The sequence below is a fragment of the Cyclopterus lumpus genome, chromosome 3 (assembly GCF_009769545.1).
Source record: "Cyclopterus lumpus isolate fCycLum1 chromosome 3, fCycLum1.pri, whole genome shotgun sequence".
In the NCBI taxonomy this organism is placed as follows: Eukaryota; Metazoa; Chordata; class Actinopteri; order Perciformes; family Cyclopteridae; genus Cyclopterus; species Cyclopterus lumpus.
The window spans coordinates 5,670,821-5,696,327 of record NC_046968.1 but is presented as its reverse complement, the minus strand read 5'-3'; the positions used below and the strand labels follow the sequence as shown (position 1 = coordinate 5,696,327).

The 25,507-nt window shown below is 41.3% G+C and overlaps 3 protein-coding genes across 3 annotated transcripts; 2 read left to right on the top strand and 1 right to left on the bottom strand.

The window, feature by feature from the left end:
• Nucleotides 1-4,962: 4,962 nt before the first annotated feature.
• Nucleotides 4,963-9,775, bottom strand: gatm (glycine amidinotransferase (L-arginine:glycine amidinotransferase)). Its single transcript, XM_034528915.1, has 9 exons — nucleotides 9,638-9,775; nucleotides 8,519-8,731; nucleotides 8,180-8,375; nucleotides 7,384-7,574; nucleotides 7,049-7,186; nucleotides 6,624-6,788; nucleotides 6,472-6,535; nucleotides 6,263-6,379; nucleotides 4,963-6,148 (listed from the first exon to the last, which is right to left on the bottom strand). Exons 1-9 carry the CDS (start codon nucleotides 9,704-9,706, stop codon nucleotides 6,036-6,038), a joined length of 1,266 nt encoding a protein of 421 aa, XP_034384806.1. The 5' UTR covers nucleotides 9,707-9,775; the 3' UTR covers nucleotides 4,963-6,035.
• A 1,860-nt stretch (nucleotides 9,776-11,635) lies between these two features.
• On the top strand, nucleotides 11,636-19,541 carry LOC117727065 (very long-chain acyl-CoA synthetase-like). Its single transcript, XM_034527067.1, has 10 exons — nucleotides 11,636-12,116; nucleotides 12,719-12,928; nucleotides 13,032-13,190; nucleotides 14,230-14,354; nucleotides 17,571-17,765; nucleotides 17,986-18,076; nucleotides 18,218-18,416; nucleotides 18,750-18,847; nucleotides 18,978-19,108; nucleotides 19,365-19,541. Exons 1-10 carry the CDS (start codon nucleotides 11,636-11,638, stop codon nucleotides 19,539-19,541), a joined length of 1,866 nt encoding a protein of 621 aa, XP_034382958.1.
• Nucleotides 19,542-21,472: 1,931 nt separating this feature from the next.
• Nucleotides 21,473-25,363, top strand: LOC117727071 (very long-chain acyl-CoA synthetase-like). Its single transcript, XM_034527080.1, has 10 exons — nucleotides 21,473-21,953; nucleotides 22,514-22,723; nucleotides 22,834-22,992; nucleotides 23,143-23,267; nucleotides 23,467-23,673; nucleotides 23,844-23,922; nucleotides 24,020-24,218; nucleotides 24,593-24,690; nucleotides 24,954-25,084; nucleotides 25,190-25,363. The coding sequence occupies exons 1-10, from the start codon at nucleotides 21,473-21,475 to the stop codon at nucleotides 25,361-25,363; spliced, it is 1,863 nt and encodes a 620-aa protein (XP_034382971.1).
• The last annotated feature ends 144 nt before the right edge of the window (nucleotides 25,364-25,507 follow it).

The window sequence follows — 25,507 nt, the reverse complement described above, 5'->3', positions numbered from 1 at the left end:
ACAGCATTGATTTATGTAAAAATAATCACGCTATTAAAGCTGGTCCAGTATATTTGAAACGTCTTCCGTGTTGAACAAACGTCTGCATTTGTGATATTACACTCTGAATGTCAATATTAATATTCAGTCTCCACACTTTTTCATTTCCCTTTTAACCAATAAGCCAAAGATGAAGCTGAACTACCCATAAACTGTGATTATTCCCATAACCTTCAGAATTAGCTTGGATTTGGTGGGTGAAATTAAATTAGTTAATGATATGTCTAACCAGTAAAGAAATAGCAACATCGTCCAGAAGCTGCACACATCAGCATTTCCTTGGAGCAACATTAGCAGACAAATAGAAGACAGTTCTCTTTAAAGAGTGAGGTCAACCAACTTAGGAAAAAACTACACTTTCTCTACATAACCCAGGCAGTATCTCATAGTTTCTCTGTTATTTGCAAGGGTTATTTTGGATAATGTTTCAAAGACTCCTCTCACTCTCTGATACAATAGTGGTGATGGGTTTGTGGTGGTGGAACATTTCCAATACAGATACTTGATGTGTCCTGGGCCTATAAAGTGTGTTTTAGGCAGAAGCCTGCGGTCCGAGTGTACGAAGCTCAAGTGCTCCGGCATAGCGTTCACAGAAAGGAGTTGAGCCCCGCTCCATCTTCCTGTCCAACGCCACCGTCCGCGTTCTGCCTGCGACTGTAACAGGAAATCAAGCAGCCCCGGAAGTCCTGAAAGGAGCTGCACTAGAAACGGTTGGTGTCACCGCTGAGATGGTGTTTCTTCCAACGGTCAAGGTCGTCTTCTTTTAGTTCGAGAACACCAGGTGGCCTTACAGTAAATCTGTTCAAATACAGGAGAACAACTGCTGGGCAGACATTCCTGAGGTCAAAATTATTACGACAAAGGATACATCTTTATAGTCAAAGGAAGCTTATATATATATATATATATATATATAATTATCTAATATTTAATTTTATAGGGACACAGCATTATAGCTGAAACTTATTTGCAATGCCCGTCCCTCGATGGGCCTTTAAGACCTAAAACTACGAACATACAAACATTAAAATCACTACATTTCCGAACAAAAAGACATCAATTAATACAATAAAGCACTTTAAAACTAGAAGCACCAGATCATATATGACTACATGACTGATGCCTTTTTAAAATTAGATTATGTTTGAGTCACATAACCCAAACCTCTGGAACCACTTGGGAGCCCTAGTTATTATGACTTTAGGATTATCTTAATAAAATGAACAAAATGTATTTCTTGTTTTGATCTTATTGGCTTCCTGTTCAAAATGTAAATTGCTCAATAGTAGATCAGCATGAGGCTACTCACAGTTGGAGTAGTTTTGGCATTTTGTCAGCATGATTGCAGTGGAATGGCAGCATTGTCAGTTCAGAGTCCACAGCCGAAATCTAACCGTATGATTATGGTATGTACCTACGATTATGGCCATATACTCGGTCCGATTTTGGCATTTTGGAGGCCTGATAGGGCGTTATTTGCTATGAGTTCAGTACTACACAACTATTTAGTATGCCAGAAAAATTCAATTCAATTCAGTATATTTTATATAGCCCTATATCACAAATTACAAATTTGCCTCAGAGGGCTTTACAATCTGTACACATACGACATCCCTGTCCCAGGACCTCACATCGGATCAGGAAAAACTCCCCAAAAATAACCTTTCACAGGGAAAAAAGGGAAGAAACCTTCAGGAGAGCAACAGAGGAGGATCCCTCTCCCCGGATGGACAGATGCAATAGATGTCATGTGTACAGAATGAACAGCATTTACAAAGTTACATAAACACATTACATGAATATGACAATGTATGAATGGAACTCCAATCAGAAGGAGGTAGAGAAGAGGGGGGGCGGGGCGCATCAGCAAGGCCGAGGCAGGAGGCCGGTTCACCAGGCATCAGACACCTCCAGGTCCGATGGACGTGAAGTCACAACGACTCCGGGGAGGAAGCAGAGTTAATAATGTGCAATGGAGAGATGTAAATGTATCCATAAGTAGAGAGTTAGTATGTCCCAATGCGTAGTTTGTCAAATGCAGCATGCCAACATGTTTTGCAGTATGCAAGCCAGCATGCTTTTTCTGGACATTCTGACCCACAATCCTCTGCAAAGAGGATTTCTGAGCAGGACGGTCAAAGTCCTCATGACGAAGTAGTGTGTGTGTCAATTAAATGCAAACTGTGTGCAGCGGTACGCACTTTGTAAGGGCAGCTGCAGTATGTACTAAAAGTAAAAAGAGTCTGCAATTTGCTAATATGTGTGCAGTTCAAATGATCAGTTTGATCTCATCAAAGATAATTATCTTGCTGACCAGAGCCTTCACGATATTATTAACTTAACAAGAAAACATGTTCCACTTTGGCCGTATTGGATTTTGAAACATATTTTAAACCAAATTGTGCTCTTCATCACTTCCGGATTTTGCCCACAAGGGGGCGCCAAATGAGTGAACTTCTATTTTCTACAAATAGTGACTTAAACTTATTCACATTACCATAACAAAATATACGGCATATATTTTAAAAGGCTGAATTAAAAATAGTTTGTATCTCTCCACACAAGTCGTTATATAACTCGAGGGGTTTAATACACTTATTTGATTATTAAGATATTTCTGTTGGACTTAATCTAAATCTAAAGAATGTATTCTGTTGCTCTCTCTATATAACATGTTATATAATAATAACGTTCAAAAGGAAAGTGTTTAGACATGTTCTTCTGAAGGTAGTAAACTATCGTGTAAATTGAGCAGCGTATATCATTTGGCAGTGACTGCATTTCATGTCACGAGTATCTATTAGGATTTACAAATTCAGATATTCCGTGTTGTTTGCACGCATTGTGCTCACAGATCAATAAGCGGACTGACCATGATACCAGACCATTGAAAAGTCACCTTGTTCAAATCATTAGATTAAAGTGAGTGTGTGAAACCTAACGGACGTGGATTATCTCAGGATAATCTGTCCTTTCTGCTCCGGGTCAGTGACCCACATTCATTTTGTTTTGTGGTCCAGATTTAATAAATCATTTTAATGAACTCCAGGTTACCAACACATTAATCTAATTTCCTGTAAACCCCCCCCCCCCCCCCCCCCATTTTGTTCACTTAAAGGTCACGTTCATTGTCGTGGCTAGAACAACCCAGCCTGTGAAAACAAGTCTTCTTGGACTTTTTGTCGAGTCCTGGATGGAAGTCGAGTCCTGGATGGAAGTCGAGTCCTGGATGGAAGTCCACAAATTCACAACAGAAATCCTGCATTACAAACTGAGGGGTTTGGAAGATGATGTCATTCACAGCTACAAGACAGGGGGGGATCAATAGTGTTTCTCTCCTCTAGTTCTCACGTTCTCTTTTATATTACCACCACCAACTATTGTCTGTCCCAACATGGGTGAACAAACCCAACGTGGCCACCTGTAGAGCTTCAGCTACCAGAGATTTGAACACGTGGATCCATTTCTGACGTGGAGTCAAGAGAATGTGAGAAGATGGCAGCTGCTTTCCCCCAGACATTGAAGCCATAATCATTACCATATCCCAATCAGTTTGAGAGGAGCTGTTGAGGCAGCTGCAGTGTTACGTAATTATAGGCAGCTGTACAAACAAGCAATCCATCTGCAGAAGACTGGGCCCACATAGAAGCAGGGGGGGGGGGGGGGGGGGGGGGGGGGGGGGGGGGGGGGGGGGGGGGGGGGGGGGGGGGGGGGGGGGGACCCAGAAGAGGAGGACTCAGAAGAGGAGGACTCAACAGCTGTGAAGAGAAGCGACTTCTCGTGAACCTGTCACAGACACACAGGCACCTTCAACGCCGACGGAGTGTGATTTATCCTTCAGCCGCAGGATCCTCTCGGGCCACAGCTGCAGCCTCGCCGCCTGGTCCGGACCACGTTGTGATAAAGCTGAAGCAGTTCAATAGGCTCGTGCTCGTACTCGTGACAGCGTCCAGGAGTCCAGCATGTGTCTGCGGAAGAAGGCGCATGATGTCAGGGCCGAAGAAGGTCAATCAGATTGAGGACATTATGAATACACACTGCCCTAAAGATGCAGATCATTCCTCACGTATAGTTGTTCCTCAGCAGGGGAGGAAGAAATATTCAAATAAATCAAATATCTTCAGTCAAAATGTAACTTTTGAAAGGTTTTCACAACAAAACATACATGACAGAATAATGGGTCATTTGATTATATTTATTGATGCATTCATGTTTACGCTACCTTATCTTTAGCTTAACATTGAACAACACCCCCTATTTGATGTGTTGATTACATGTTGTGTTAATAATCTGAATCTGCAAAGTAATACAATAGTCAAAGTAAAAGTACCTCAAACTTGAAATATACTTAGTATTTCCACCACTGCGAACCGGAGCTATTTATTTGAAGGTAACACAACAGTGTGCGGCTTCAGTTTAAAGTTATGAACTGGAAATAGCACCTCTGGCTACAAGCCATTCATTTAATAGAATCGGCCTTCTTTTTAAACAAAAGTTAAAGTTATTAATCTGTCCAGTGAAGCTACCATAATTATATGTGATGCAGAATCTCTGTCATCCTGGTTCATGTTTACAGACAAAAAGGAGTTACATCCATCCATCCATCCATTTTCAATACCGCTTATCCTCATTAGGGTCGCGGGGCGCTGGAGCCTATCCCAAAAGGAGTTACAGTTAGAGGCAACTTCATCAACCAAGTCCTCAGGTCTGTGACCCACACGGAATATTACCACTATATGATTTACTTTCACACTTTATACTTCAACTCCACTACAGTTCAATTTGGAAATATCATAATATTTACTCCTCTGCCTTTTATTTGATTTTTATTGATATCAATACTTTTCACACCACTGATATGCTGCAAAATATTTTCACTTAACAAAACACAAATGTGTTGAATATAACAAATAAGAAAAAAAAGACGCACAACCCTTTTTAATTACATTTATTAATGTTGCATCATACAAAACATCACTTGCATTTATTTGTCTGTTGAGCTAAAGCCTCTCTTTTTAATTAATTGTTTCACAAATAAATCGTAAGACTTGAACATCCTACAATACAGCAAAGGTATCAGAAAACATCTTCACAACAAAACACGTTTCATTCTTTCGGCATGTTTGCGTTGCACACAGAAGCAGCCAATCGTTTCAGTGAGAATGACGAGGAGCATATAACTGGCCCAGATATGCAATAGGAGAAAAGGCAAAAGGTACACAATATCTGATATGGACCACAAACTTTTAAAGTAAATATATAATCCAATCAAGAGTATGAAAAATATAAATAGAACTTTGTCCGTTAAATCAATTAAAATCTTTACAAAACAATATACTACAGATAAGAAATGTATATTGTTTAATGACCTACTTAACAACTTTTATACATTTGTTTAAATAAAAAAAAACTTTGGAAAAACTTGGTGCCGGACTTTCCCACGAGGAGGTCGCGTCTCTCCTCCTTGTTCGATGACTTTCACATACCAAAGTGTACCTTGTACTCAAAGTTATGACTTTTAGATGGATGAGCCATAAACGATTCAGCTTCACAATAGCCAGGCCAGAAATGCAGTTAATATTGAGATTACTGGATGAAGTAAAGTTATGTTAATTTGTTGCTATTGAGTATATACAGCTATATAGAGAGATATCAGGACAAAGCTGTTTGCAAAGGCATTGTGTTGCACAGCGTAGTCAAAACAAGTCATATATGTTCATTTAGGGCAGAAAGACACATTTCCAGAACATATCTTTGGTGCCACCTGTCATGAAAAGATTGCCCCATTAATAGTTGGTTCCAGGCACGTTTGAACAGAATATGCTTTGATTTTGAGCTGCAGCCAAACACACAAATTAAAATATACTAGATTTGTGATTAGTGTGTACATACACAATGGACTGACAATTATGATTCAATAACTATAGTGGAAGCAAAATTCCAAACCGAAGCTTTAATCTTCAAAGGTCAATAAAAACTGCCTATTTCTGGCATGGCTAGTGGAAGTAGGACTGCAGGGTACCGCGGCGGCGGATGTCGGTGGTCCAGCAGTGGAAGCCCCCACCCAGGGAGTTGGCGTGGCGTATATTCACCTTTATGGTCTTGATGCCTGCAACAAAAAACACACGTATGCCTCAAATATGGAGTATTTGAATACAAATGAATGGGAAGATCTTTAAATGCTGCAAAAACAAGATGGAATAACTTTAGTTTGGGAACTCACCGAGGCTCTCGAACATTTTTTGAATTGTGCTCTCGTTGGCATCGACCATAACACGCTTCTCACCCAACATCAGGACGTTCATGGACAGCCATTTGGAGGACATCCACAGTGGGTGGTCTACATAGAAAGGGAGAGGGAAGGAATTGTTTTTTTAAGGAACAGCTGGAAACTTGTTCCTTCTGGAGGAGAAGATGACTTTTGGTACACACCATCAGGAATCAGAGGTGTCGGAGGTTTCACAACAGTCCAACCAGCCTTCTGGAACATGTCGATCTGAGGAAGGGGGACAAAGAGAAGTTAAAGCCTTTCTCCACAAGAGGGCAGCACAGGACACTGTGAGAGTTATCCTGTCCTACAGTACCTGGCGACATGGGCGATCAGGGTTTGACAGCACCAGTCCTGGCCCGATGATGTTAAAAGTTGCATCGATGTGCATGGGGTTCGGGTCCTTGAATGAGATGATGTGGATATTGTAGTCTGGAGCCAGATGACGGCGCATCCACTCAATTCCCATGTAATTTGTAACCTGCAAAAAACAACAAATAAACAGCGGAGGAGGTTTGAGCTGTATATTCTTAAACTTGTATCTACCTGTATTAGTTTTGAGTGAATGAAGGGTGAATGAATCTGTGTGTCATCTGGAGTTTAGCTGAAGCAAATCCTTGCTTTATCTAATCTCTCATTCTGCATGTTGCATGTCGCTCTGCACGTGACTCCCATTAACACGTCTACACTACAGACGTCACTACTTGTACCTGGGGGTGCTTTCAAGGACTGCCTTCATACCTGACTCCTCTGGACGAAAAGGTCCCTCCCGGCTCGGATGAAGTCGGCAGCATCGAAGCAGGGCTCGTGCTCTGTGGTCACAAACTTCCCCTCGGCAGCCAGCTTGTGTCTGTCCTCCACTGTGCGGATGGGGTAGTCCTGAAAGACAGTTAGGATTTTACACTCAATTGATCAGTTGTGTGGCCTAGAGAGATCTGTGGCGATGTGAGGAACCTAAACAATGTCAAGGTTCAACTTAATGTTGGAGTTCCAAAAGGTTATCCCGTCAAAAAGCATCAGTCCACTCTACGAACGTGTAGCATGCGCTGTCCTAATCTCTCAAGATAAGGCCTCACCTGATCATACAGCTCATCAGACATGGTGGGTTTAGGAGCGGTGGTCCATTTTGCGCCGTTTCTGAAGTACTCCTTGATCAAAGGTCTGTACGCTCTGTACTCAAAGAAGCGAGCCCTCCAGGCCATCGGAGCCTCGATGATCTCATTCCCCACAACCATGAGGATGTCTCGGGGCATGGCAGCATACATGCCTGCAACCGATTCAGCAATGCAACCATTAGCTCACGGAAAGAATATTCTATAAAATACAATTTGAGTGCTGTTATCACACAGAAAGAGACCAGCAGGTGAAAGAAGTAAAAGTAGCATTACATTATAGTAAAAGTCCGTAAGTATTTCCCAGTTAAATGTACTCAAAAGCGTCAAAAGTAAAAGTACTCGTTAGGTAGAATAGACCTTGTCAGTGTCATATCATTATAATATTGGATGATTATTATTAATGCATTAATAGGTAAACAGTACTTTAAAGTTGTTACTTATGTGTGGTTTATTCAATAAAAATGCATATTTAATGAACTGATCTCAAAGGGAATAGTAATTGTAGTTGGGAAAAAAAGACAATATTTCCCTCTGAACTGTGGTGGAGTAGAAGAATAAAGTAGCAGTAAATGGAAATAATCAAGTAAAGTACCTCACAATTGTACTAGTACTTGTGTTTTCATTGATCACTGGCTTTGAGCTTTGGACTACTTCTTTACGCACACATTTTCAACATATTTTTGATATAAATGTGTAATGAAAACACGTTTAAAAGGCTAATCAGTGAGTGACACCTCTGCTCCGTCTACTTCTTTACCTGATGACGTGAAGTCTGGAGTTTTGTATTCATTGGACCAGTTGAGGGGCTCGGGCCTCCTCACAGTGACGCCCTCGTGACGCAGAATATTGCACATTTCCTCAATCTCAACAACAGCTTTTTTCAAGTGGTCCGCAGGAAAGGATTGGCCCCCATACTGCTGGTAGAAGGGCCAATACTTATCATATGTGTTAGCCTGTTGAGAGGTTCACAAAATGACAACGTGAAGTTAATCTCACTGCCTCACCGTGCACACATTAGTAGCTCTTTACCTGCACATCCGTGGCCCACGCGTGAGCATGTCTGGGTCACAGAGGTCATCTCGACATAATGGCTTACTTTCACTTCCACGGTGAAGGGAGGCACACAGGCGTTTTCGGCGCGGCCCACGATCACCTCCTCAAGAGGGTCCCATTCATTGTAGCTACACACGGGGCACTCCTGCTGGACGGGCTCAGTAACGTGTTCAGCAGCGTGACGCGGCTGTGCAGCTGCTGCACTGGAAGTGCTCTGGAAGGCCCTCTGCGCCCATCCAGTCACCGCCCGTCCAAGCTGGGGAGAGGGGAGGAAATGAAGCATACGTTTTTGGAGGTTATTAAAAATGTTCTTCAGTGCAAAAAAAACAACTCAGTTTTGTGAAATTACAGATACTGAGAAAGGCTCTTTTTTAAATCGACCTTTTCAGATCCAATAAACTACACATATTAATACAATCTGTATATTAGATGAAAACAAAACTAGCTATGTGTGTTACTATTGCTATTTGCTTGTTTGTTGTTGTGTTTTAGCTCCAGATATGAAGGGAAATTCAAAGTGATAGAGTCTGGTAAATGACGTGGCGGGCAGCTCACACACACACAGTCTAATTCAAACACAGTGAAACAGCAGAGGCTGATAATTAACACAGATATCTGCTTCAGAAAAGTCGGTTTCTTTGGTGCTAAAGTCCACATGTCAATAAGAAGCCGCTATCTCCACAGAGAGTCCTCTGCTGACTGATCAGCTCCAGTGTCACTGAGTATGGGAGCGCATCTGTGGCAAACAGCTGCTCACTGTCACTCAGGGACCAGAGACAAAAAAAACTTTCTCAGCAGTTAGAAACAAATCAATCTTTTGACTAATGTCTCTTTGAGATGATCTCAACGTTTTAGTTTTCTTCTTCTTCTTCTTCTCCAAATTGTATTTTCAGCTGAAGCGCTCAATCACACACCCACACACTACAACAACAACAACAACAACAACAACAACAAAAGATCACTAAATGAATGAAACTGATCCCAAGCTAAAGAAGCAGCTCAGATGCAGAGTACAGTGAAGAAAAATGTCCAACAGATTTTCCTTTATTCACTTATTTACCGATATGTGTGTGTGTGTTTTTTTTATAACAAAAACTAAATTGTTTCAAACATTTCTGGAAGGAAAAAATAGAAGAAGACATGAAACCACCACAATACCAACCATGGCTCCGATCAGATGGGCAGCCTCGGCCCCTCTGCTACCTCCTCTCAGACACCTGACTCGCAGCATTGTCCAACGTAATAGTGAGTGTGTCAGTGAAATCAACCGGCAGCGCAGGATCCACTTCCCAGTTTGCTCATGAATGAAGACGCCTCAGCCCAAAGCCAACTTTATAGCAGTGGGTCTGCGCGCCTCTTAGACGATTGGTCGCTCTCATGTTGTGGAGCAACGTGACTTTAGAAAAAGCCTTTCTGAAACTCAATCCCTGACGCAAGCACATTCTTATCAACTGGGCTACGATGCACTCAAAAGTTTTCCAAGGACTGCGTCTGAAAAGGTATCAAGAAACATTTGCATTGTGCAGAACATTTTTCTTTTTGTCCTCCTTCAAAATAGCGACTTGGGCAATGCTATTTCTGCTGAAGAAATTAAAAGAACGGTAAAAGACTATTAAAACATGATTGGAATAGTCTGCACCTTGTTTGCAATTACATAAAGGGCTGAACACATACATTGAGTGATTTAATTGATTCTGTATTTAATTTAATTTACGAGTAATATTTTCTTTTCTCAATCTTCACTTATTAATGTTTCCCGTGTTAATTACAAAAGGCCACAAGTCAAATGTATTATGAAAATAAGCACATTTAATAAATCTCCATAATAACTGGCTTTCCTGTCTGCGAGTGTTCGTCATGTTTCTTCATTTGACTCTTTTCTCTCCAATGTGAACATTAACAGTATAACAATGGCATTACATTGTTCTGGAACATTAGAACGAGCACACTGGGAGTCGGAGCACAGCAAAGGGTGAGAAAAGAGTAGACATCATCAAAGAAATAGATAGCGTTGTGCAGGCTGTCACCACATGCTCTGCTGGACTGTGCTCACAAGAGTTTCACAACCCAAAGACCTCATTGACCTCTGATATCCCGCCCTCTAAAACATATATATATATCTCTGGTTGATGCTCAGGGTCCAGCGGGTATGCATTGATGATGCCTTTGGCTCCATAGCATCAATTACCAGTCCAATAAAGATAACTTTGTGAGCCTAATTTACATTTAAAGCTGCAATAATCAATGTATCGTCACTGAGAACATCCAATCCAGCAGATGCATGCGTGGCTGATATGTGAGTTCGGGGAGTTCCTGCTTCAGTGCAATAAACAGGCACAAACCCCATTAAACTGCAACATGCCGTTTTGCACGTTTATGTTTTCGAGTTATTTACCAAACGAGATACAATGTGTGATTTTGTGATGTATAAAGATGCAGATTTGTCTAATCTGTTTGCGTGGACACAAAATGTGTCTGAGGATCAAATTTCATAAATAGTATTGGCAGATCTAAACACAAGGGTGGTCCCATTACCAGGCAGAATGAAACATTTACTCAAGTACATGTGTGAGTATACATTATGAGGTACTTGTACTTTAGAATGTCCATGTTTTGCTACTCCTACTTCAACAAGTCAGAGACAAAAAATACTACTACTAAAAGTACTACTACTACTTTCCTCCACTGTAATTATGTGACAACTTGAGTCAGATTGAGTTCACGTAAAGTAAAACACCATAAACATGTGTTAAATACTTCCCATTGTTGTGGATGAACCCAGTGGTTTCAGATGTCGATGACTTGTTGCATATTTGTGTTTATGTTGCTTTAATTATGTCCCAGCTCCATTTATCACGCGTTAACACACTGCACTGCGCTGCACATGGGTCCATGTGCTATGTTTATATAGTAAAGTTAGAACTTAACGACACACGCAGCTGCTGAGCAATTTCCCATATTCGGGAATATTCAAATATGTGTCCTTTTCCATGAGCTGAAGCTGCTTTTTGAGAAAATGCCCCGCCCCACTGAACACAATCCTTATTGGCACAACGCTTCCCGTTTTGCAGCCCCGGGAGTGTTGTTGTTTTTCCTCACTTATTGAAGTTGTTGTTTGTGTTGACACAGAACCCGTCGTGGCTTTTTACGGGAGACAAACATGACGGTCTGCTTGATTTCAGTCGCGTTGGCAACCGTTCTCCTCGTACCGATCGCACTCCGGGCTTTGGCCCCGTATCTGTGGATGGATGTGCTGTATTTCGGGGATCTGCTGCGGATTTTAGTGAAGTTTGTGTCGAGGCGAAGGAAGAGACCTCTCTTCTTTGTTTTGGACCGCTTCTTGGAGCAGACCGCCGCGCATCCACACAAGACCTTCGTGGCGTTTGAAGATGAGAGCTACTCGTACACGTACACGGACAAGAGGAGCGACAAGACGGCCAACGCGCTGCGGGCTCAGCCCGGGTATCGGGCCGGCGACACCGTGGCGCTTTTCATGGGGAATGAGCCCGCATTCATGTTCACGTGGCTGGCCCTGGCTAAATTAGGCTCCCCCGTGGCTCTTCTCAATCACAACATCCGCACCAAGTCTCTGCTGCACTGCTTTAACTGCTGCAAGGCGACGGTGTTGATCGCGGGCCCAGGTACGCGGCCGTGTGCACGTGTGCACCTTTTACGCACAGCAAATGGGCGCACCTTTGACTGGAGTTAAGGCAGCGAGGCCTGCTCTTTACGCCACGCATCGTGGTTGCAGCAGTTGTGACCTCAGCCATGCCTAAAGGGTAACGCTGTTTAAAAAATGAATACAAAAAAGAAGTTAAAAGTTGGTCTGGTTCTGTTGACACATCCTAGTCTCTCTGACTGTACTGTTTGAACTCGTTGCTTTACGTCGTCATGTATTGTATTTATTATGTGTTTTCCTTGCTGTGGACTCCAAAGTAAACTTTATTTTCCTTCCGACTGAAGTTTAAATTGCAAGCCCCTGTGAAAAATATAGAGATTTATTTTCTCAGACATAATACAGAGAACCACTTTCAACTGTTCTCAAAATGCTGCCCCCACATTGTCTTTGTCTCCAGAACTAATCCCCAAAGTTCACCGACTCTTCTCAGTAACTGCTATCCAAACTTAACAACTCACAGTCAAAGTTGGCTTTAATAATATTTGTATTTGTTTATATTTCACTGCCATGAGTGGGACAATATCCTCATATTAGCCTGAAACTGGTGGTTATGTCCCTTTCCAGAGCTCAAGGAAGCGGTGGAGGACGTGCTGCCGTCACTGAAGCAGCAGGGCGTCACCGTCCTCCTGATGACCAAACACTGTGACACACCTGGGATCGAGAGCTTCTCTGATAAAGTGGACGAGGCGTCAGACACTTCGCCCCCTCGCTCCCTCAGATCACACATCACGTTCAAAAGTCCTGCCGTTTACATTTACACCTCTGGAACTACAGGTATGGTTTGTCTTTCTGCCTCACGTGATAATCAGTTCCCGAGGCGACTGTTGTCAAGGTTTGTTTTGTGTGTGTGTGTGTGTGTGTGTGTGTTGTGTTCCAGGTCTCCCGAAGGCGGCTGTGGTCAATCAGAACCGCCTCTTAACCGCTCTGGCTGTTTTGTCTTCAAACGGAGTCACGTCCAGTGATGTCATCTACCTTAACCTGCCTCTGTACCACACAGCTGGATTCATCATAGGCTTTATCGGCGCCATTGAGACGGGTGAGACGAGCTAAGACCGGAGCAAGAATCAAACCCGACTTTGTGAGGGTAGAGGGAAGTTTTTAGGTAGTTTTATACATTTCAGGCTTGGTTAGATCACTGTATGAAAACTCTATAGTTATTTAACTCGGGCCAAACTGCAGGAAGAGATAAACGTCTGCACCAAAGGCTTTGCCACCCTTTAATTTCCCATGTAAGGATTTATGGCAGATCCAGGTTCAGTTTGTTGTCATACATTATTGACATAGTTAGTGTCTTGAGGAAACCATGGGTCTCTACTCCTGAAGCTAAATCAGCCGTTTTAAAATGCCATTGGATTAGCTGAAACATGTGTCGTCACAAAGCTGACAACCAAGCGGTTCTTCTTAGCTCCTGAAAAGTTCACGTTTTTGGAGATACATGGTTTTCGCAGGACAACCCCGATAAGTGACATACAATGATTCATTGTTTTCACAAGGATTTGATCCCTCACTGGGTTCCCACACATTCAGTTTCAAGACTCTAATAGGACTCTCACACGCAACCTTAATATGAGGCTACACTGCTGCAAACATTGTAAGGCGAATTGAACTCGTTTCACACTTCACAAGAAGTGATGCCCCTGATCCCCCTCGTCCCGCTGGGGTTTCTGTCCCTGTGGGAAACTAAATGAAAGAGTCCTTTGTTGCTGTGAACCGGTAATCTGAACAGAGCCGGGTCAACCACAACCAGATTACCTCTACTTTCTAGCTGCTTCTTTCTAAATGGGCAAAAGTTCACATCCCTATTATGTGTCTGGGTTCGCAGCCGCGGTTACACACATGTTGAGAGATATCCAACATCGCTACATGCTGCTAAATTACATACAGTCTAATGTTGTTGCCATGAGTGTTTTGGAACATTTTCAAGTTTCACATAAAGTATAGAAATTCATCTGAAATTCAAGTCAAAATAATGTGCAGAACATGCTGAAATGAAAGCCATAAAGCTCTATTGCCTTCACATTTCTATGCTGTTAAACTCATAATCAAATGTTCTGTTTGGCTGTCTTATTGTGAAGGGTCAACTATCATTCTGAAGAGGAAGTTCTCTGCCTCACAGTTTTGGGACGACTGCAGGAAACACAGTGTGACTGTTGTGCAGTATATCGGAGAGGTGATGCGTTACCTCTGTAGTACACCAAAGGTACATTTATTATTGTTATTCTCATTGTGACATATTACAAACATGTGACAGATAGACAGACACATGTTTAACGAAATATACACAGATTAAGACATTGTGATTTAAATAAGGTCCTGGTTATATATAGTTGCTTTTGTTAGTGGGAGTATTGCCTGTGTTTGTGTGCATGTATGAAAGTGTGCTGTGTAAGTCATGTGAGTGTCATATGTTCATATATAAATAACTGTGACCAGAGGAATCTGCAGGCATGTTTTAAGAGGAAGTGGAAGAGGAGAGAAATACATTAATATGTAAATAAATGGTAATAGTATTCATAACAATACATAATAACAATGAAAAACAAAATAAATAATAATAATAATAGTAAAGATAATTGAGTAATTGAGGGATTTTCACTGTTCCCAGCCTTTCACATAGCTCAGAATATTTCAGCATTGGTTAAGTAGGAATAATATTTGATTTGCAGATTTTGAAGTCTGATAGCAATATTTTGAACTATTTTAAGTTGCCCTTTATTTTTCTTTCGTAGTCTTTAAGTATAAGTTATTCCACGTTGACCCCACTTGGTTTTCTTTGTTGAAAAGCCTCTGCAGCAGTGTCTTGATCATGTGACAGTGAAAACACTCATCTGAAACCTAAACCATTGGCATTCCTTTAGGGTTGGCAGGAGGTAAAGGTCTCCCTCCCTCTTAACCAGGGACCAAAAGAAAAGGCCTACACAGCAATATATTTGTGTGGACAGAATATACCTTTTACAATAATAATAAGAGTGATTGCGAGGCAAACCAGCTCACATAGGAACGTTGTCATGGCGCCGTAGCACCATGCCTCCTCTCTTCTGTCTGAACTAGTGTCAAACTCCTTTGGATAGAGACAGCTGCTGAGAACTGTGAACCGGCTGCAGCGAGCTGCCATGGGACGCATCCAGTCAGAGATAACTTTCCAAATCAGTACATTCCCAAAGCACAGCACAGCTGGCTTACCGGAATAGAAATCGTTAAATCTCAACTATCGGGTTCCAGCCTTCTGCGTCATTTATCTGTAAGGGTTTGAAACACTGTGGGTACATGTTAATATCAATACATATGCTCAACTGACATTTTTTTAAGTAGCATTGCGTACTTGTTCACATCACTCAAAGATGTACGCATCTGCTGTATTTCAGAGAACTGACCACATTCTGCCTACATGTATGGCCATTGAGAATATCTAATTGCATCACATGAAGTTCAGTCTCAATTTCCCGTGTGACCTCGTTGGAGTCAGAGTCTGTCTGTATCTGGTCACCACTAGGAATAGATGCTGGCCTTAATTTAGGAAGACCATAATAAGTGACTTGGCAACCAGATTACTCTGGACTAGTCGACTTTAGGGCCACATTTAAAGTATTTCTTTTAGTTCCTCACAAACATTGAACGTCCCACAGTTTATGGAGATAGATGGCTTTCCCTGACAGGAAGAGTAATCTGTATCCGTGCAATCTGATCAGTAACTAGTAAAACTGAGCAAAAGAATTACAAAAGTGGAGGATTAGCCTGTATAAAGTAGCATTTAATGTAAAATAGTCCAGTAAAATACAGTGAGTGTGTATTTAAGTACAGCACATGAGTACACACACACACGCACACTATAAAAGTATTTGCATTGAACAATGGAAAAGGAATAGTGTGCATCACGAGTGTCCTCAGCCCATTGCCGAGTTAGTCATAGGCCTGCTAGGATTTTCTTTCTATTTTAATTTCCCATGAAAAAAACGTATTTATTTGTTGTATTCTCTATAGCACATTGATGAATTAATTAAATCCTTAATTTAAATCGTGAAATGTTAAATGCAATCATGTTGATGATCATGTTGTCATCTAAAGGGTTAATTATACAATTTTCTATGTAGCTGGAAGCTTGTGGATGCTTGTAATAAATAGGGTTTTTTAATGCTTTGCTGAATGGTTGCAAGATTAATATGATTTATATCTCGCAAGATAAGTTAAAAATAACTATAAAATAACTATATATATATATATATAGTTTGGATTCAGATTTAGAGTTTTTCCTGATCCGATATGAGGTCCTGGGACAGGTCGTATGTGTACAGATTGTAAAGCCCTCTGAGGATAATTTGTAATTTGTGATATTGGGCTATACAAAATAAACTGAATTGAATTGAAATTGAATTACCACTGCATTGATGTGATGCAGATATTTAAAGTGTTGCTACTTTAACTACTTTAAATACCTCTGGGTATGAGTACCATGTAGCTCTAAAAGGTCAACTTGTCCTGAGCTTAGAATAACAAATGTGTTTAGATGCTGCATGTACCAGATGACCAAAAATAAGATTTTAAATAGCTTATTTTGTAGAATAATCTTCACCCATGAGGGAGCATTTTTATCCTTTAAAGTATAGGAAATGTTTTGATTTGAGAGAAAATTGTATTTTTAAGACGCTCAGAAGTATCTTTGCTCATGTGAACTGTTTTTTCAATTACACATTCTCACATGTAGACAGGGATTAGAGAGGATCCTTATTAAAAGCCTAATTAGGCGAATTATGTCTGTATTATGAAGCACATGGCTTCACATATGTGTGTGTCAGGGTTCAACTTGTCACCTTTTTGCCATTAATTATCGCTTTGAATCCAAAGTAGGTCATGTGTAGATCCACATGTAGAGTTGTTTTGGGCCTACGAGGTCCGTAGTGCTCAGTGCCCGGGCCTCGCTTTCTCCGGCCCTTACATTACTTTTCATATGCAGAAATATTACATTCATTCAAGGGGGAATTCACTGTAACAAATTGACGGGTAAATTACAGTAAACTTCTGGCAGCATGAAACTGCTATTTTAAAGTTGTACACACTGGAGTTTATTACTGTGAAATAATTATTACAATTTCATCATGTTAAAATCAACATTTTAAAGCTGATATTTAAGAAGAAAAATCTTCCTGGGTGGTCGCCCCTGTCACCGTTTCACCCCAGATGGGTTTGCACCCCTGGTGTTTCAAGGCAATGCATTCTCACACTTTATAAACACCCTTAACAAGTGCTGACAGGTGTTTTTTTGGGCCCATCGTGACTATTTCTTCTATGTGTGATCAGATTTCGGTCAGTCAATTCCAGCACTTTGACTAATAAATGGATTAACTATCAAATCGTGTATTTTTAGAATATTTGCAAAATGCTTGATCTATCAATTTTCTATTTTCATGTGACAATGCAGAAAGAAAATGACAAGGACCATAAAGTAAGACTGGCCATTGGCAACGGGGTCCGAGCAGAGATATGGAGGGAGTTTCTCAATCGCTTTGGGAACATTCAGGTCCGAGAGTTTTACGCCTCCACAGAGGGAAATGTGGGATTTATCAACTACGCAGGGAAAATTGGAGCTATCGGACGAGTTAACTTTTTTCATCAGGTAAGAATTACATAAATAAATAATAATTTAACAGTCAACGTTCTTCCTGCTATCAATTAGAGACCACTAAGTGTGTATGTAAAAGTCGGTATATATGTACATTTGTTGAAATCACATATATGCCAGAATGTCATGCCTGTCAATATCATTCATCTGTTGGTGTAAAGATGTATTTTGCACGTAAAGCAACTCCAATGTCTTTACTTCTTCACTCCTGTAGAAGCTGTTTCCCTTCACTCTCATTAAGTACGACACAGAGCGAGATGAACCGATTCGAGATGCTCACGGCCTCTGTGTGGAGTCGCCCAAAGGTGAAGGAACTCCAGCCTTATGTCTATGCTTATTTCATGCACCATGACCCTCGATAGAATATCTGGATCTTGTAGACAGCAGGAGTTATTTACCAACAACGGCAGTAAAAGACGTGCCTCTCGTCTTTTTTTTTTCCGAAGGTGTGACCGGACTGCTGGTGTCGAAGATCACCGACATCGCTCCTTTCGTCGGCTACGCCCAGAACGAGGAGCAGACGGAAAGGAAAAGACTTCGTAATGTTCTCAAGAAGGGAGATCTCTACTTCAACAGCGGAGACCTCATGAGGATCGATAAAGACAACTTCATTTACTTTCAGGATCGCGTAGGTGACACATTCAGGTACAGAACTCATCACGTTCAGAGGGATTTTAATGTCGGGTTTGTCTCATTTACCAGCAGGGTTACGAGAAACTCTGCCACTTTTTGTAAACAATTTAGAAAGAAGAAGAAAAGTTCTAACTAATGATTTAAATTAAATAAATGCAATGTATTACAACTCTTTTTCTGCCAAAACTATCAAAACTGGAGAATGTTACGAGACCTTGCAAGATTAGGCACTCGGCTCCTTTAAAAAGTTAAACTAGAGTTTGTTTCTCACACAGGTATTTTGTAAACTACTTTTTATAAACCAAATACAACATCGATAAAAGTTGCAACGTGTTTGTTCAACAGGTGGAAAGGTGAGAATGTGGCCACGAACGAGGTGTCCGACATCCTGACGCTCAGTGATTGTCTCAGAGAGGCCAACGTCTATGGAGTCCAAGTGCCAGGTGGCGTTCATTTCCTCTGCACATGTTGTCATGCCATGGCTTCCAAATGGCCGAACATTGAAGAGAGACATTGATTTGTTCATGAATTGGTAAATAAATGCTTTTGTCTTGTTTCAATTTGGCGCCGCAGGGCATGAGGGCCGCATTGGGATGGCAGCTGTCACTGTGAATGAAGGTGCCCAGTTTGATGGAAGTACAATATATAACCATGTGGTTAACTACCTGCCTTCATATGCCCGACCTCGCTTCATAAGAATACAGGTACGTCTATTTCATACGCACTTTACTGCATTTTTACTTTTGGAAGAAACTGTACATTCAATTCAAATCATTTGAAAAATTTGAAAAAACAAACATTGCTCTGTTGTTAAAAAAAAAAAGGGAAAAAAAGAAGAAAGTAAGATTGCGATTAAATGTTTCTATCTCTTGTCTCAATATCGGCCGGTGCATTTTCCTCACAGTGTGTGAAGAGAAGCCGCGGTGATATCTTGATACTTTGTGCGTGTCGTCTGTCTAGAATGCAGTGGAGGTGACGGGGACCTTCAAGCAGATGAAAGTGAAGTTAGTGGAGGAGAGTTTCGATCCAGGACGTATCCAGGACCCTATTTACATCCTCGACGATAAAGAGAAGAGTTACATGGCGCTGACAGCTCAGGTGTACAGCTCCATCGTATCAGGAATCTTCAGACTATGAGTAGGAGCTTCGTGTTCACCAACTGTGCGTTCAAGCCAGCCGCATTCATACTTTTGATAGTGAACCTCCAGCTCGGCGACTGAACAAATCATTTGTTACTAATGCTCATATTATTTGAGTGTAGTAAGATAACATGTAGAAATAAAACGGCTTTATAAAAGGCTGTAGTTGATTCCGTCTAATATTGGTGTTGATTTATGTATCGATACACGGATGTAGTGTTTGCCTTCAGACTGTACTTCCAGAACAGGAGCTATGACATATTTTTATGTTTTTGTGCCAATAAATGCTTTCCTAAAAATTAAAGTGATTCTTACGAAACAACCAGGACTAGTATTCATGTGCATATATCTGCTCTGATTTTACTCAGGAGGGACATATGTGCAAGAACCACAAGGTAGAGACAAATGCAACATGAGACTCTTCATTCTCAGTGTATGTCAACAAAAATGACACCCATATATGCACCAAGAATCCGACAGACCAATGTGCACAGGGGTGTTTACATACCTGTCTGCCATGTTTGCTTTTGTGTATGCATTTCCCCATATTTTTAGTGTGGCTGTACAGGCCGTCAAAACCTTGATAATTGAAACATTAACTGGCCGATTTCTTCCAGGGGGACAAAATCTTGTACAACTTGTACAATGCTATCACTTTTTTTCTTTTAATCAGTCACATCCCTGTTAAAATGTAACGTAACCTGATACACCTTACCTCAGAACACTGTTGGCCTCACATGCGCAACATTTACTTTGACTGCCTTTTCACGTCCAGTCATTTTTTCACTGTCAGCGATCCTAATTTATTCTTTTAAGGATCAGTTTTCTGCTTAAGATGGAAATGTTCACAGGAAGTTGATCCTTGATTTGATAACTAAATCAAGGTTACCAAGCTTGTTTCTGTTGTTGTTGTTTTTTACTGTTACTGCCTTGACATCACAAAGAAATGCTTTTAGGCTGTCATCCATATATGTGTCTAAATTACATTTCTTAATGATGAGGAATGAATGTCGGAGCCTTTCCTTGGTGTCCAAATGGGGTCACTAACGGGCATAATGGAAAATGTACTAATGTGAGTCCATTCTAATTTATTATGCGACTGCATTTTTAACCAGTCTTCATATCAATCACTTTTGTGAACATCTTGAATGTTTAATATTAGTTGACCCAGTTTAGACACAAAATGCAGTTTTTCATTTTTACTAGATGTCCATCATTTAGGATAGGATGGGATATTACTTTATTCATCCCCAGGGGGACATTTAGTGAAGCAGCAGCAAACATGTTTACATATATACAATACAATAAAATAAAATATCAGGGCAGGACATATTACATTTACATTTAAGGATTTCAATAATAAAGGAAATTCAAATGTAAAAATAAAATAAAAGCGTGTACAGTGTATCTAAAGTATAAAGTGAAAGCAGTGCAGGTTTATTGATGTTCATTTGAGGAGGATCTGGCCAGAGGTGATTTATTTATTTAGACATACGGTTGATGACTAATGATGGCAAATGATGATGATGACAATTGAATGTCGGTTATAATGACTCGTGAGTCAAAAACTGAAAGAAACCGATCTTTTACCGCAGTCTTCATTGTGTTTCCAGCTATTGAGCCAAAATGAATTATTAGCAACATTTCAAGACAAATGCTAGATTGCACGATTATGATACAAAGGTGTTATGGGATTTCAAGCGCAGACAAGCAGTAAACAAGACAGAAAGGCTATAGCATATAAAGGTTACATTTTATTGTTGTCAGCCGTACCCGATTTCACTGGAACTCCCCCAGAGGAGGAACACAGCTCAAAGTTCAAGAGGCGTAATCCGACATCTGGTATATTCAGCTTTTATGTGCTGTTGAAGGTTGAACCTTTCACGACTCAAATTCCTGGCTGGACTGCTACTTTCTTTCTGATTAACAATGATAGCATATATTCTTTATACCGCTCTAACTGGTTTGGCAATTTTGCCTTTACTGCTTTACTTCAGAAACCCGTATTTCTTTCAAGATTTACAGTACACGATCTTTGCATTGAAAATTGCTGTACGTTTGAGTAAATTCAAGAAGCAGACACCCTATTACTGCCTGTTGGATCGTTTTCTGGAGCAAGTGGCGAGGCAGCCGCATAAGAAGTTCATACTTTTCGAGGAAAGCTCGTACACTTACAGCCAAGTGGACAAAGAAAGCAACAAAGTGGCCAGAGCTCTGTCCACGCACGGCCACCTGAAGGAGGGAGACACGGTGGCCCTCTTCCTGGGCAACGAGCCTCAGTTTGTGTGGATCTGGCTCGCTCTGACCAAGCTGGGATGCATCTCTTCTTTTCTGAACTACAACATCAGATCCAAATCTTTGCTGCACTGCTTCTCCTGCTGTGAAGCCAAGGTTCTAGTCGCTGGTGCTGGTAAGCTGGGGGGAAATAAGACTCACGTGTGTCCTCTGTGTGATTCGGAATGCACTTTTCATCAGCGACGCATTAGGAGTATATGGTGGCAGTTCTTTCACACCTCCCACTCCAGGTCGTTATTGTTGTCACATATTCTGCATTTAAATGTCAGATGCCATGTCATTTATTCAACTGACAGGAGTCTTATGAATAAATTACATGAAGCTGTGAATATGTTCTTAAAGTATAGCCTGAACGGTACTGGGTTTTTAAGTCTGATGCTGATATTTGGGCAAAAAAGGTAAGAATTGCTTTTAACATGAGCAAGCAATTTGGATATGGAAACCTGACATTTACAAACATATGTGACCACAATCAAAATCAGTTATCTCTAGTGGCCAAACCATGTAATGGACACACCTTTTCTAAATTAGCTCGAACTGGATGAACTGGCTAGGGTTTGGTTTTTAATAGGCTTCATACCCATGATCCTCCACATCTGTTTTGATTGTTTTTACATTGTATTGTCACTGCACTGACCTACACGAGGCCTTCACTTGCTCTCGTTTGTCTCTCAGACTTGCGCGATGCCGTCGAGGAGGTGTTGCCCACCTTGAGACAGCAGGGAGTCCGTGTGTTTATCCTCAGCAAGGACTCCAATGTGGAGGGCATTGAAAGCCTCTCGGATCAAATTCAGCAGGCCTCAGACCAGCCTCTGTCACCTCAGCTGAGGGCCAACATCACCAGGAAGAGTCCTGCGCTGTACATCTACACCTCAGGAACCACAGGTAATCTGGGCTACGGCGACCTTCCCCTCCTGTCTGCGTTGCTGTTTATAGTGGGGAGGCCCTGAGCTGCAGAACTAGGAGAGTAAAAACAACACTATGTTTTCCTTTAGGGCTTCCCAAGGCCGCTGTAATCAACAATGAGAAGATATGGAGAATATCTTTCCTACAGTCTATTGCTGGCGTACGTTCAGATGATATCATCTACGTGTACCTGCCTCTTTACCACAGTGCTGGCTTCTTGATGGGAGTTTGCGGAGCGATAGAAAAAGGTATTTCGGGGCATCATGTAATTACAAAACAACTCTGATGAGTTTAATAAAGGTTAAACATTAAACTCATTTGTATTTCAAAGTCCAAACACTTAATGAGCTCTCAGTGTGAGGTTATGTGTTGCAGACATCTGTGCTTCTTCCTTTCAGGCATCACTGTTGTTTTAAAACGTAAATTCTCTGCCTCCAACTTCTGGAATGACTGTAGAAAGTACAACGTGACTGTTATTCAGTACATAGGAGAGACTCTTCACTACCTCTGCAACACACCAAAGGTGTGTTCTTGAATAATGCTTCAAGAACACACGTGTTCTTGAAGCATTATTGATTCATTCAGCTTTAATGGTTCTCATGACATTTGCATGGACAGCTAACACCTGCAGCTGGCAGACAAACTGTTTGGTTTTTCAAACGAAAGGTCACGTGATGCAAGGTTTATTATCCTGGTGTCACCTCTCCTTCCCTTTATTCCAGAGAGACAATGACAAAGATCATAAAGTCCGATTGGCTTTCGGGAACGGGATAAGGGCCGATATCTGGGCTGATTTCTTGCAGCGATTTGGGGACATTCATATCTGTGAATGCTACGGAGCGACAGAAGGAAATGTTGGCTTTGTCAACTACTGTGGCAAAGTTGGAGCTATTGGCAAAGAGCATTTTCTCCACAAAGTAAGAGTTCCCGTGTTTGTAGTGAAACAGTTAACACCATGGGATAACCTTGCAGGGTTGACTGGACTATTTTGTCCAAGGGTTACACGTTAGCTTTATTACAATTGAAATATTTGATGTATAACAAAACAAGATTGTTTACCACGATTTATTCTGAAACTGTGTTTCAGATGAGCTTTAAGTATGCCCTCATAAGGTACGACACAGAGAAAGAGGAGCCGGTCAAAGACTCCAGAGGATTTTGTATTGAAGTCCCCAAAGGTGAGCCCATCTCCTCCTAAACTAAAGACTCCCCCCTCCCCCTTGACCTCCTGGCTCTTCCTAACACATATCTCATGCTCACTGCGTTCCCCCGCAGGAGAGACCGGTTTGTTTGTGGCAAAAATAGGAGAGAGAGCACCTTTCAGCGGCTACGCCAAGAACGCTCAGCAGACTGAGAGGAAGAAGATGAGAGACGTGTTTGTGAAGGGGGACCTCTACTTTAACAGTGGCGACCTTCTTAGGATAGACAACGAGGGATTTGTCTTCTTTCAAGACCGCATTGGAGACACTTTCAGGTGAATGGATGAAACACATCTAATGCGTACGCATCTAGAAACTGTGGTTAGATAACAATGTCAAAGCCTGCACTGTAAAGATGGTTCGATCTTTGTAGATGAATGCTTCCTTAACTCAGGCTACTTTTGACTTCATCACAGAAAACTGAATTCAAGGTGTAGGACACAATATTACATTTGACTTTATTCAATGCCTTGAATGTACAAGAACAGAATCTTCATTGAATTATTATTTCAGCATTTTCTGCAAAATGAAAACAAGCTTTTTGCTGACGGATGTAAATTATAACAAACTGTTCCCAGTGCTTAATAGAAACATTGCAGCTCACTCAGGCACCTGACCTTTCTTTCTTTTTTTTTGTCATCCAATACAGGTGGAAGGGAGAAAATGTGGCAACCACAGAGGTGGCAGATAATTTGCTCATGGTGGACTGTGTTGAGGAGGCTAATGTCTACGGTGTAAAGGTTCCAGGTAATGATGACATTGTTAGAAAGCCAGGCGACCACCAGTTTAAGCACATCTCCAGGTAGACCGTCAGGCGGGTGGCTGGTTTATTAGATAGTCCTGTATTGGTGTCTTATCTCCCAGATCTAACACGATAATTTAAGATGCACAAAGGGAACAACCATTAGATCGCATTGGTGAAAATGTATGTGCTCGGCATGAAACACACAAAGGGCTATTAAACACGCCCTGAAATAAGTCCTCTTTGTACTTTAACCTCGGCTGATAAGGTCACGAGGGAAGAATAGGAATGGCAGCACTGAAGATCAAAGAAAACATGGACTTTGACGGCAAAGCTGTGTATCAACACGTCAAGAGCTACCTCCCCAGCTACGCACAGCCACGCTTCATTCGCATACAGGTGAACAACGTCTTGCTGATTAACATCATAGCACATTAATAAAACAATTCTGAATGTAACTAAAAACATCAAACATGATGTAACCCATTGGTGTTGCTCTGGCAGGACGTAATGGTGCTAACTGGGACGTTTAAGCCAATGAAGGTGAAGCTGGCCGAGGAGGGCTTCGACCCCGGCGTCATCAGCGACCCTCTGTTCTACCTGGAGGAGAACAAGAGCTACGTACCCATGACTCAGGAGATATTCAGCTCCATCGGAGAGGGAAAAATCAGGCTCTGAATGAGATGAGTGTTTATTATTAGATTGTCAGTCTTAAAATAGTACATATGATTTAAATTACACAGGATGCCAAATAACGATTAATGACATATTTAAAATGTATGTACAACACATTTCATGAACTACCTGTGGGGAATATTGTGT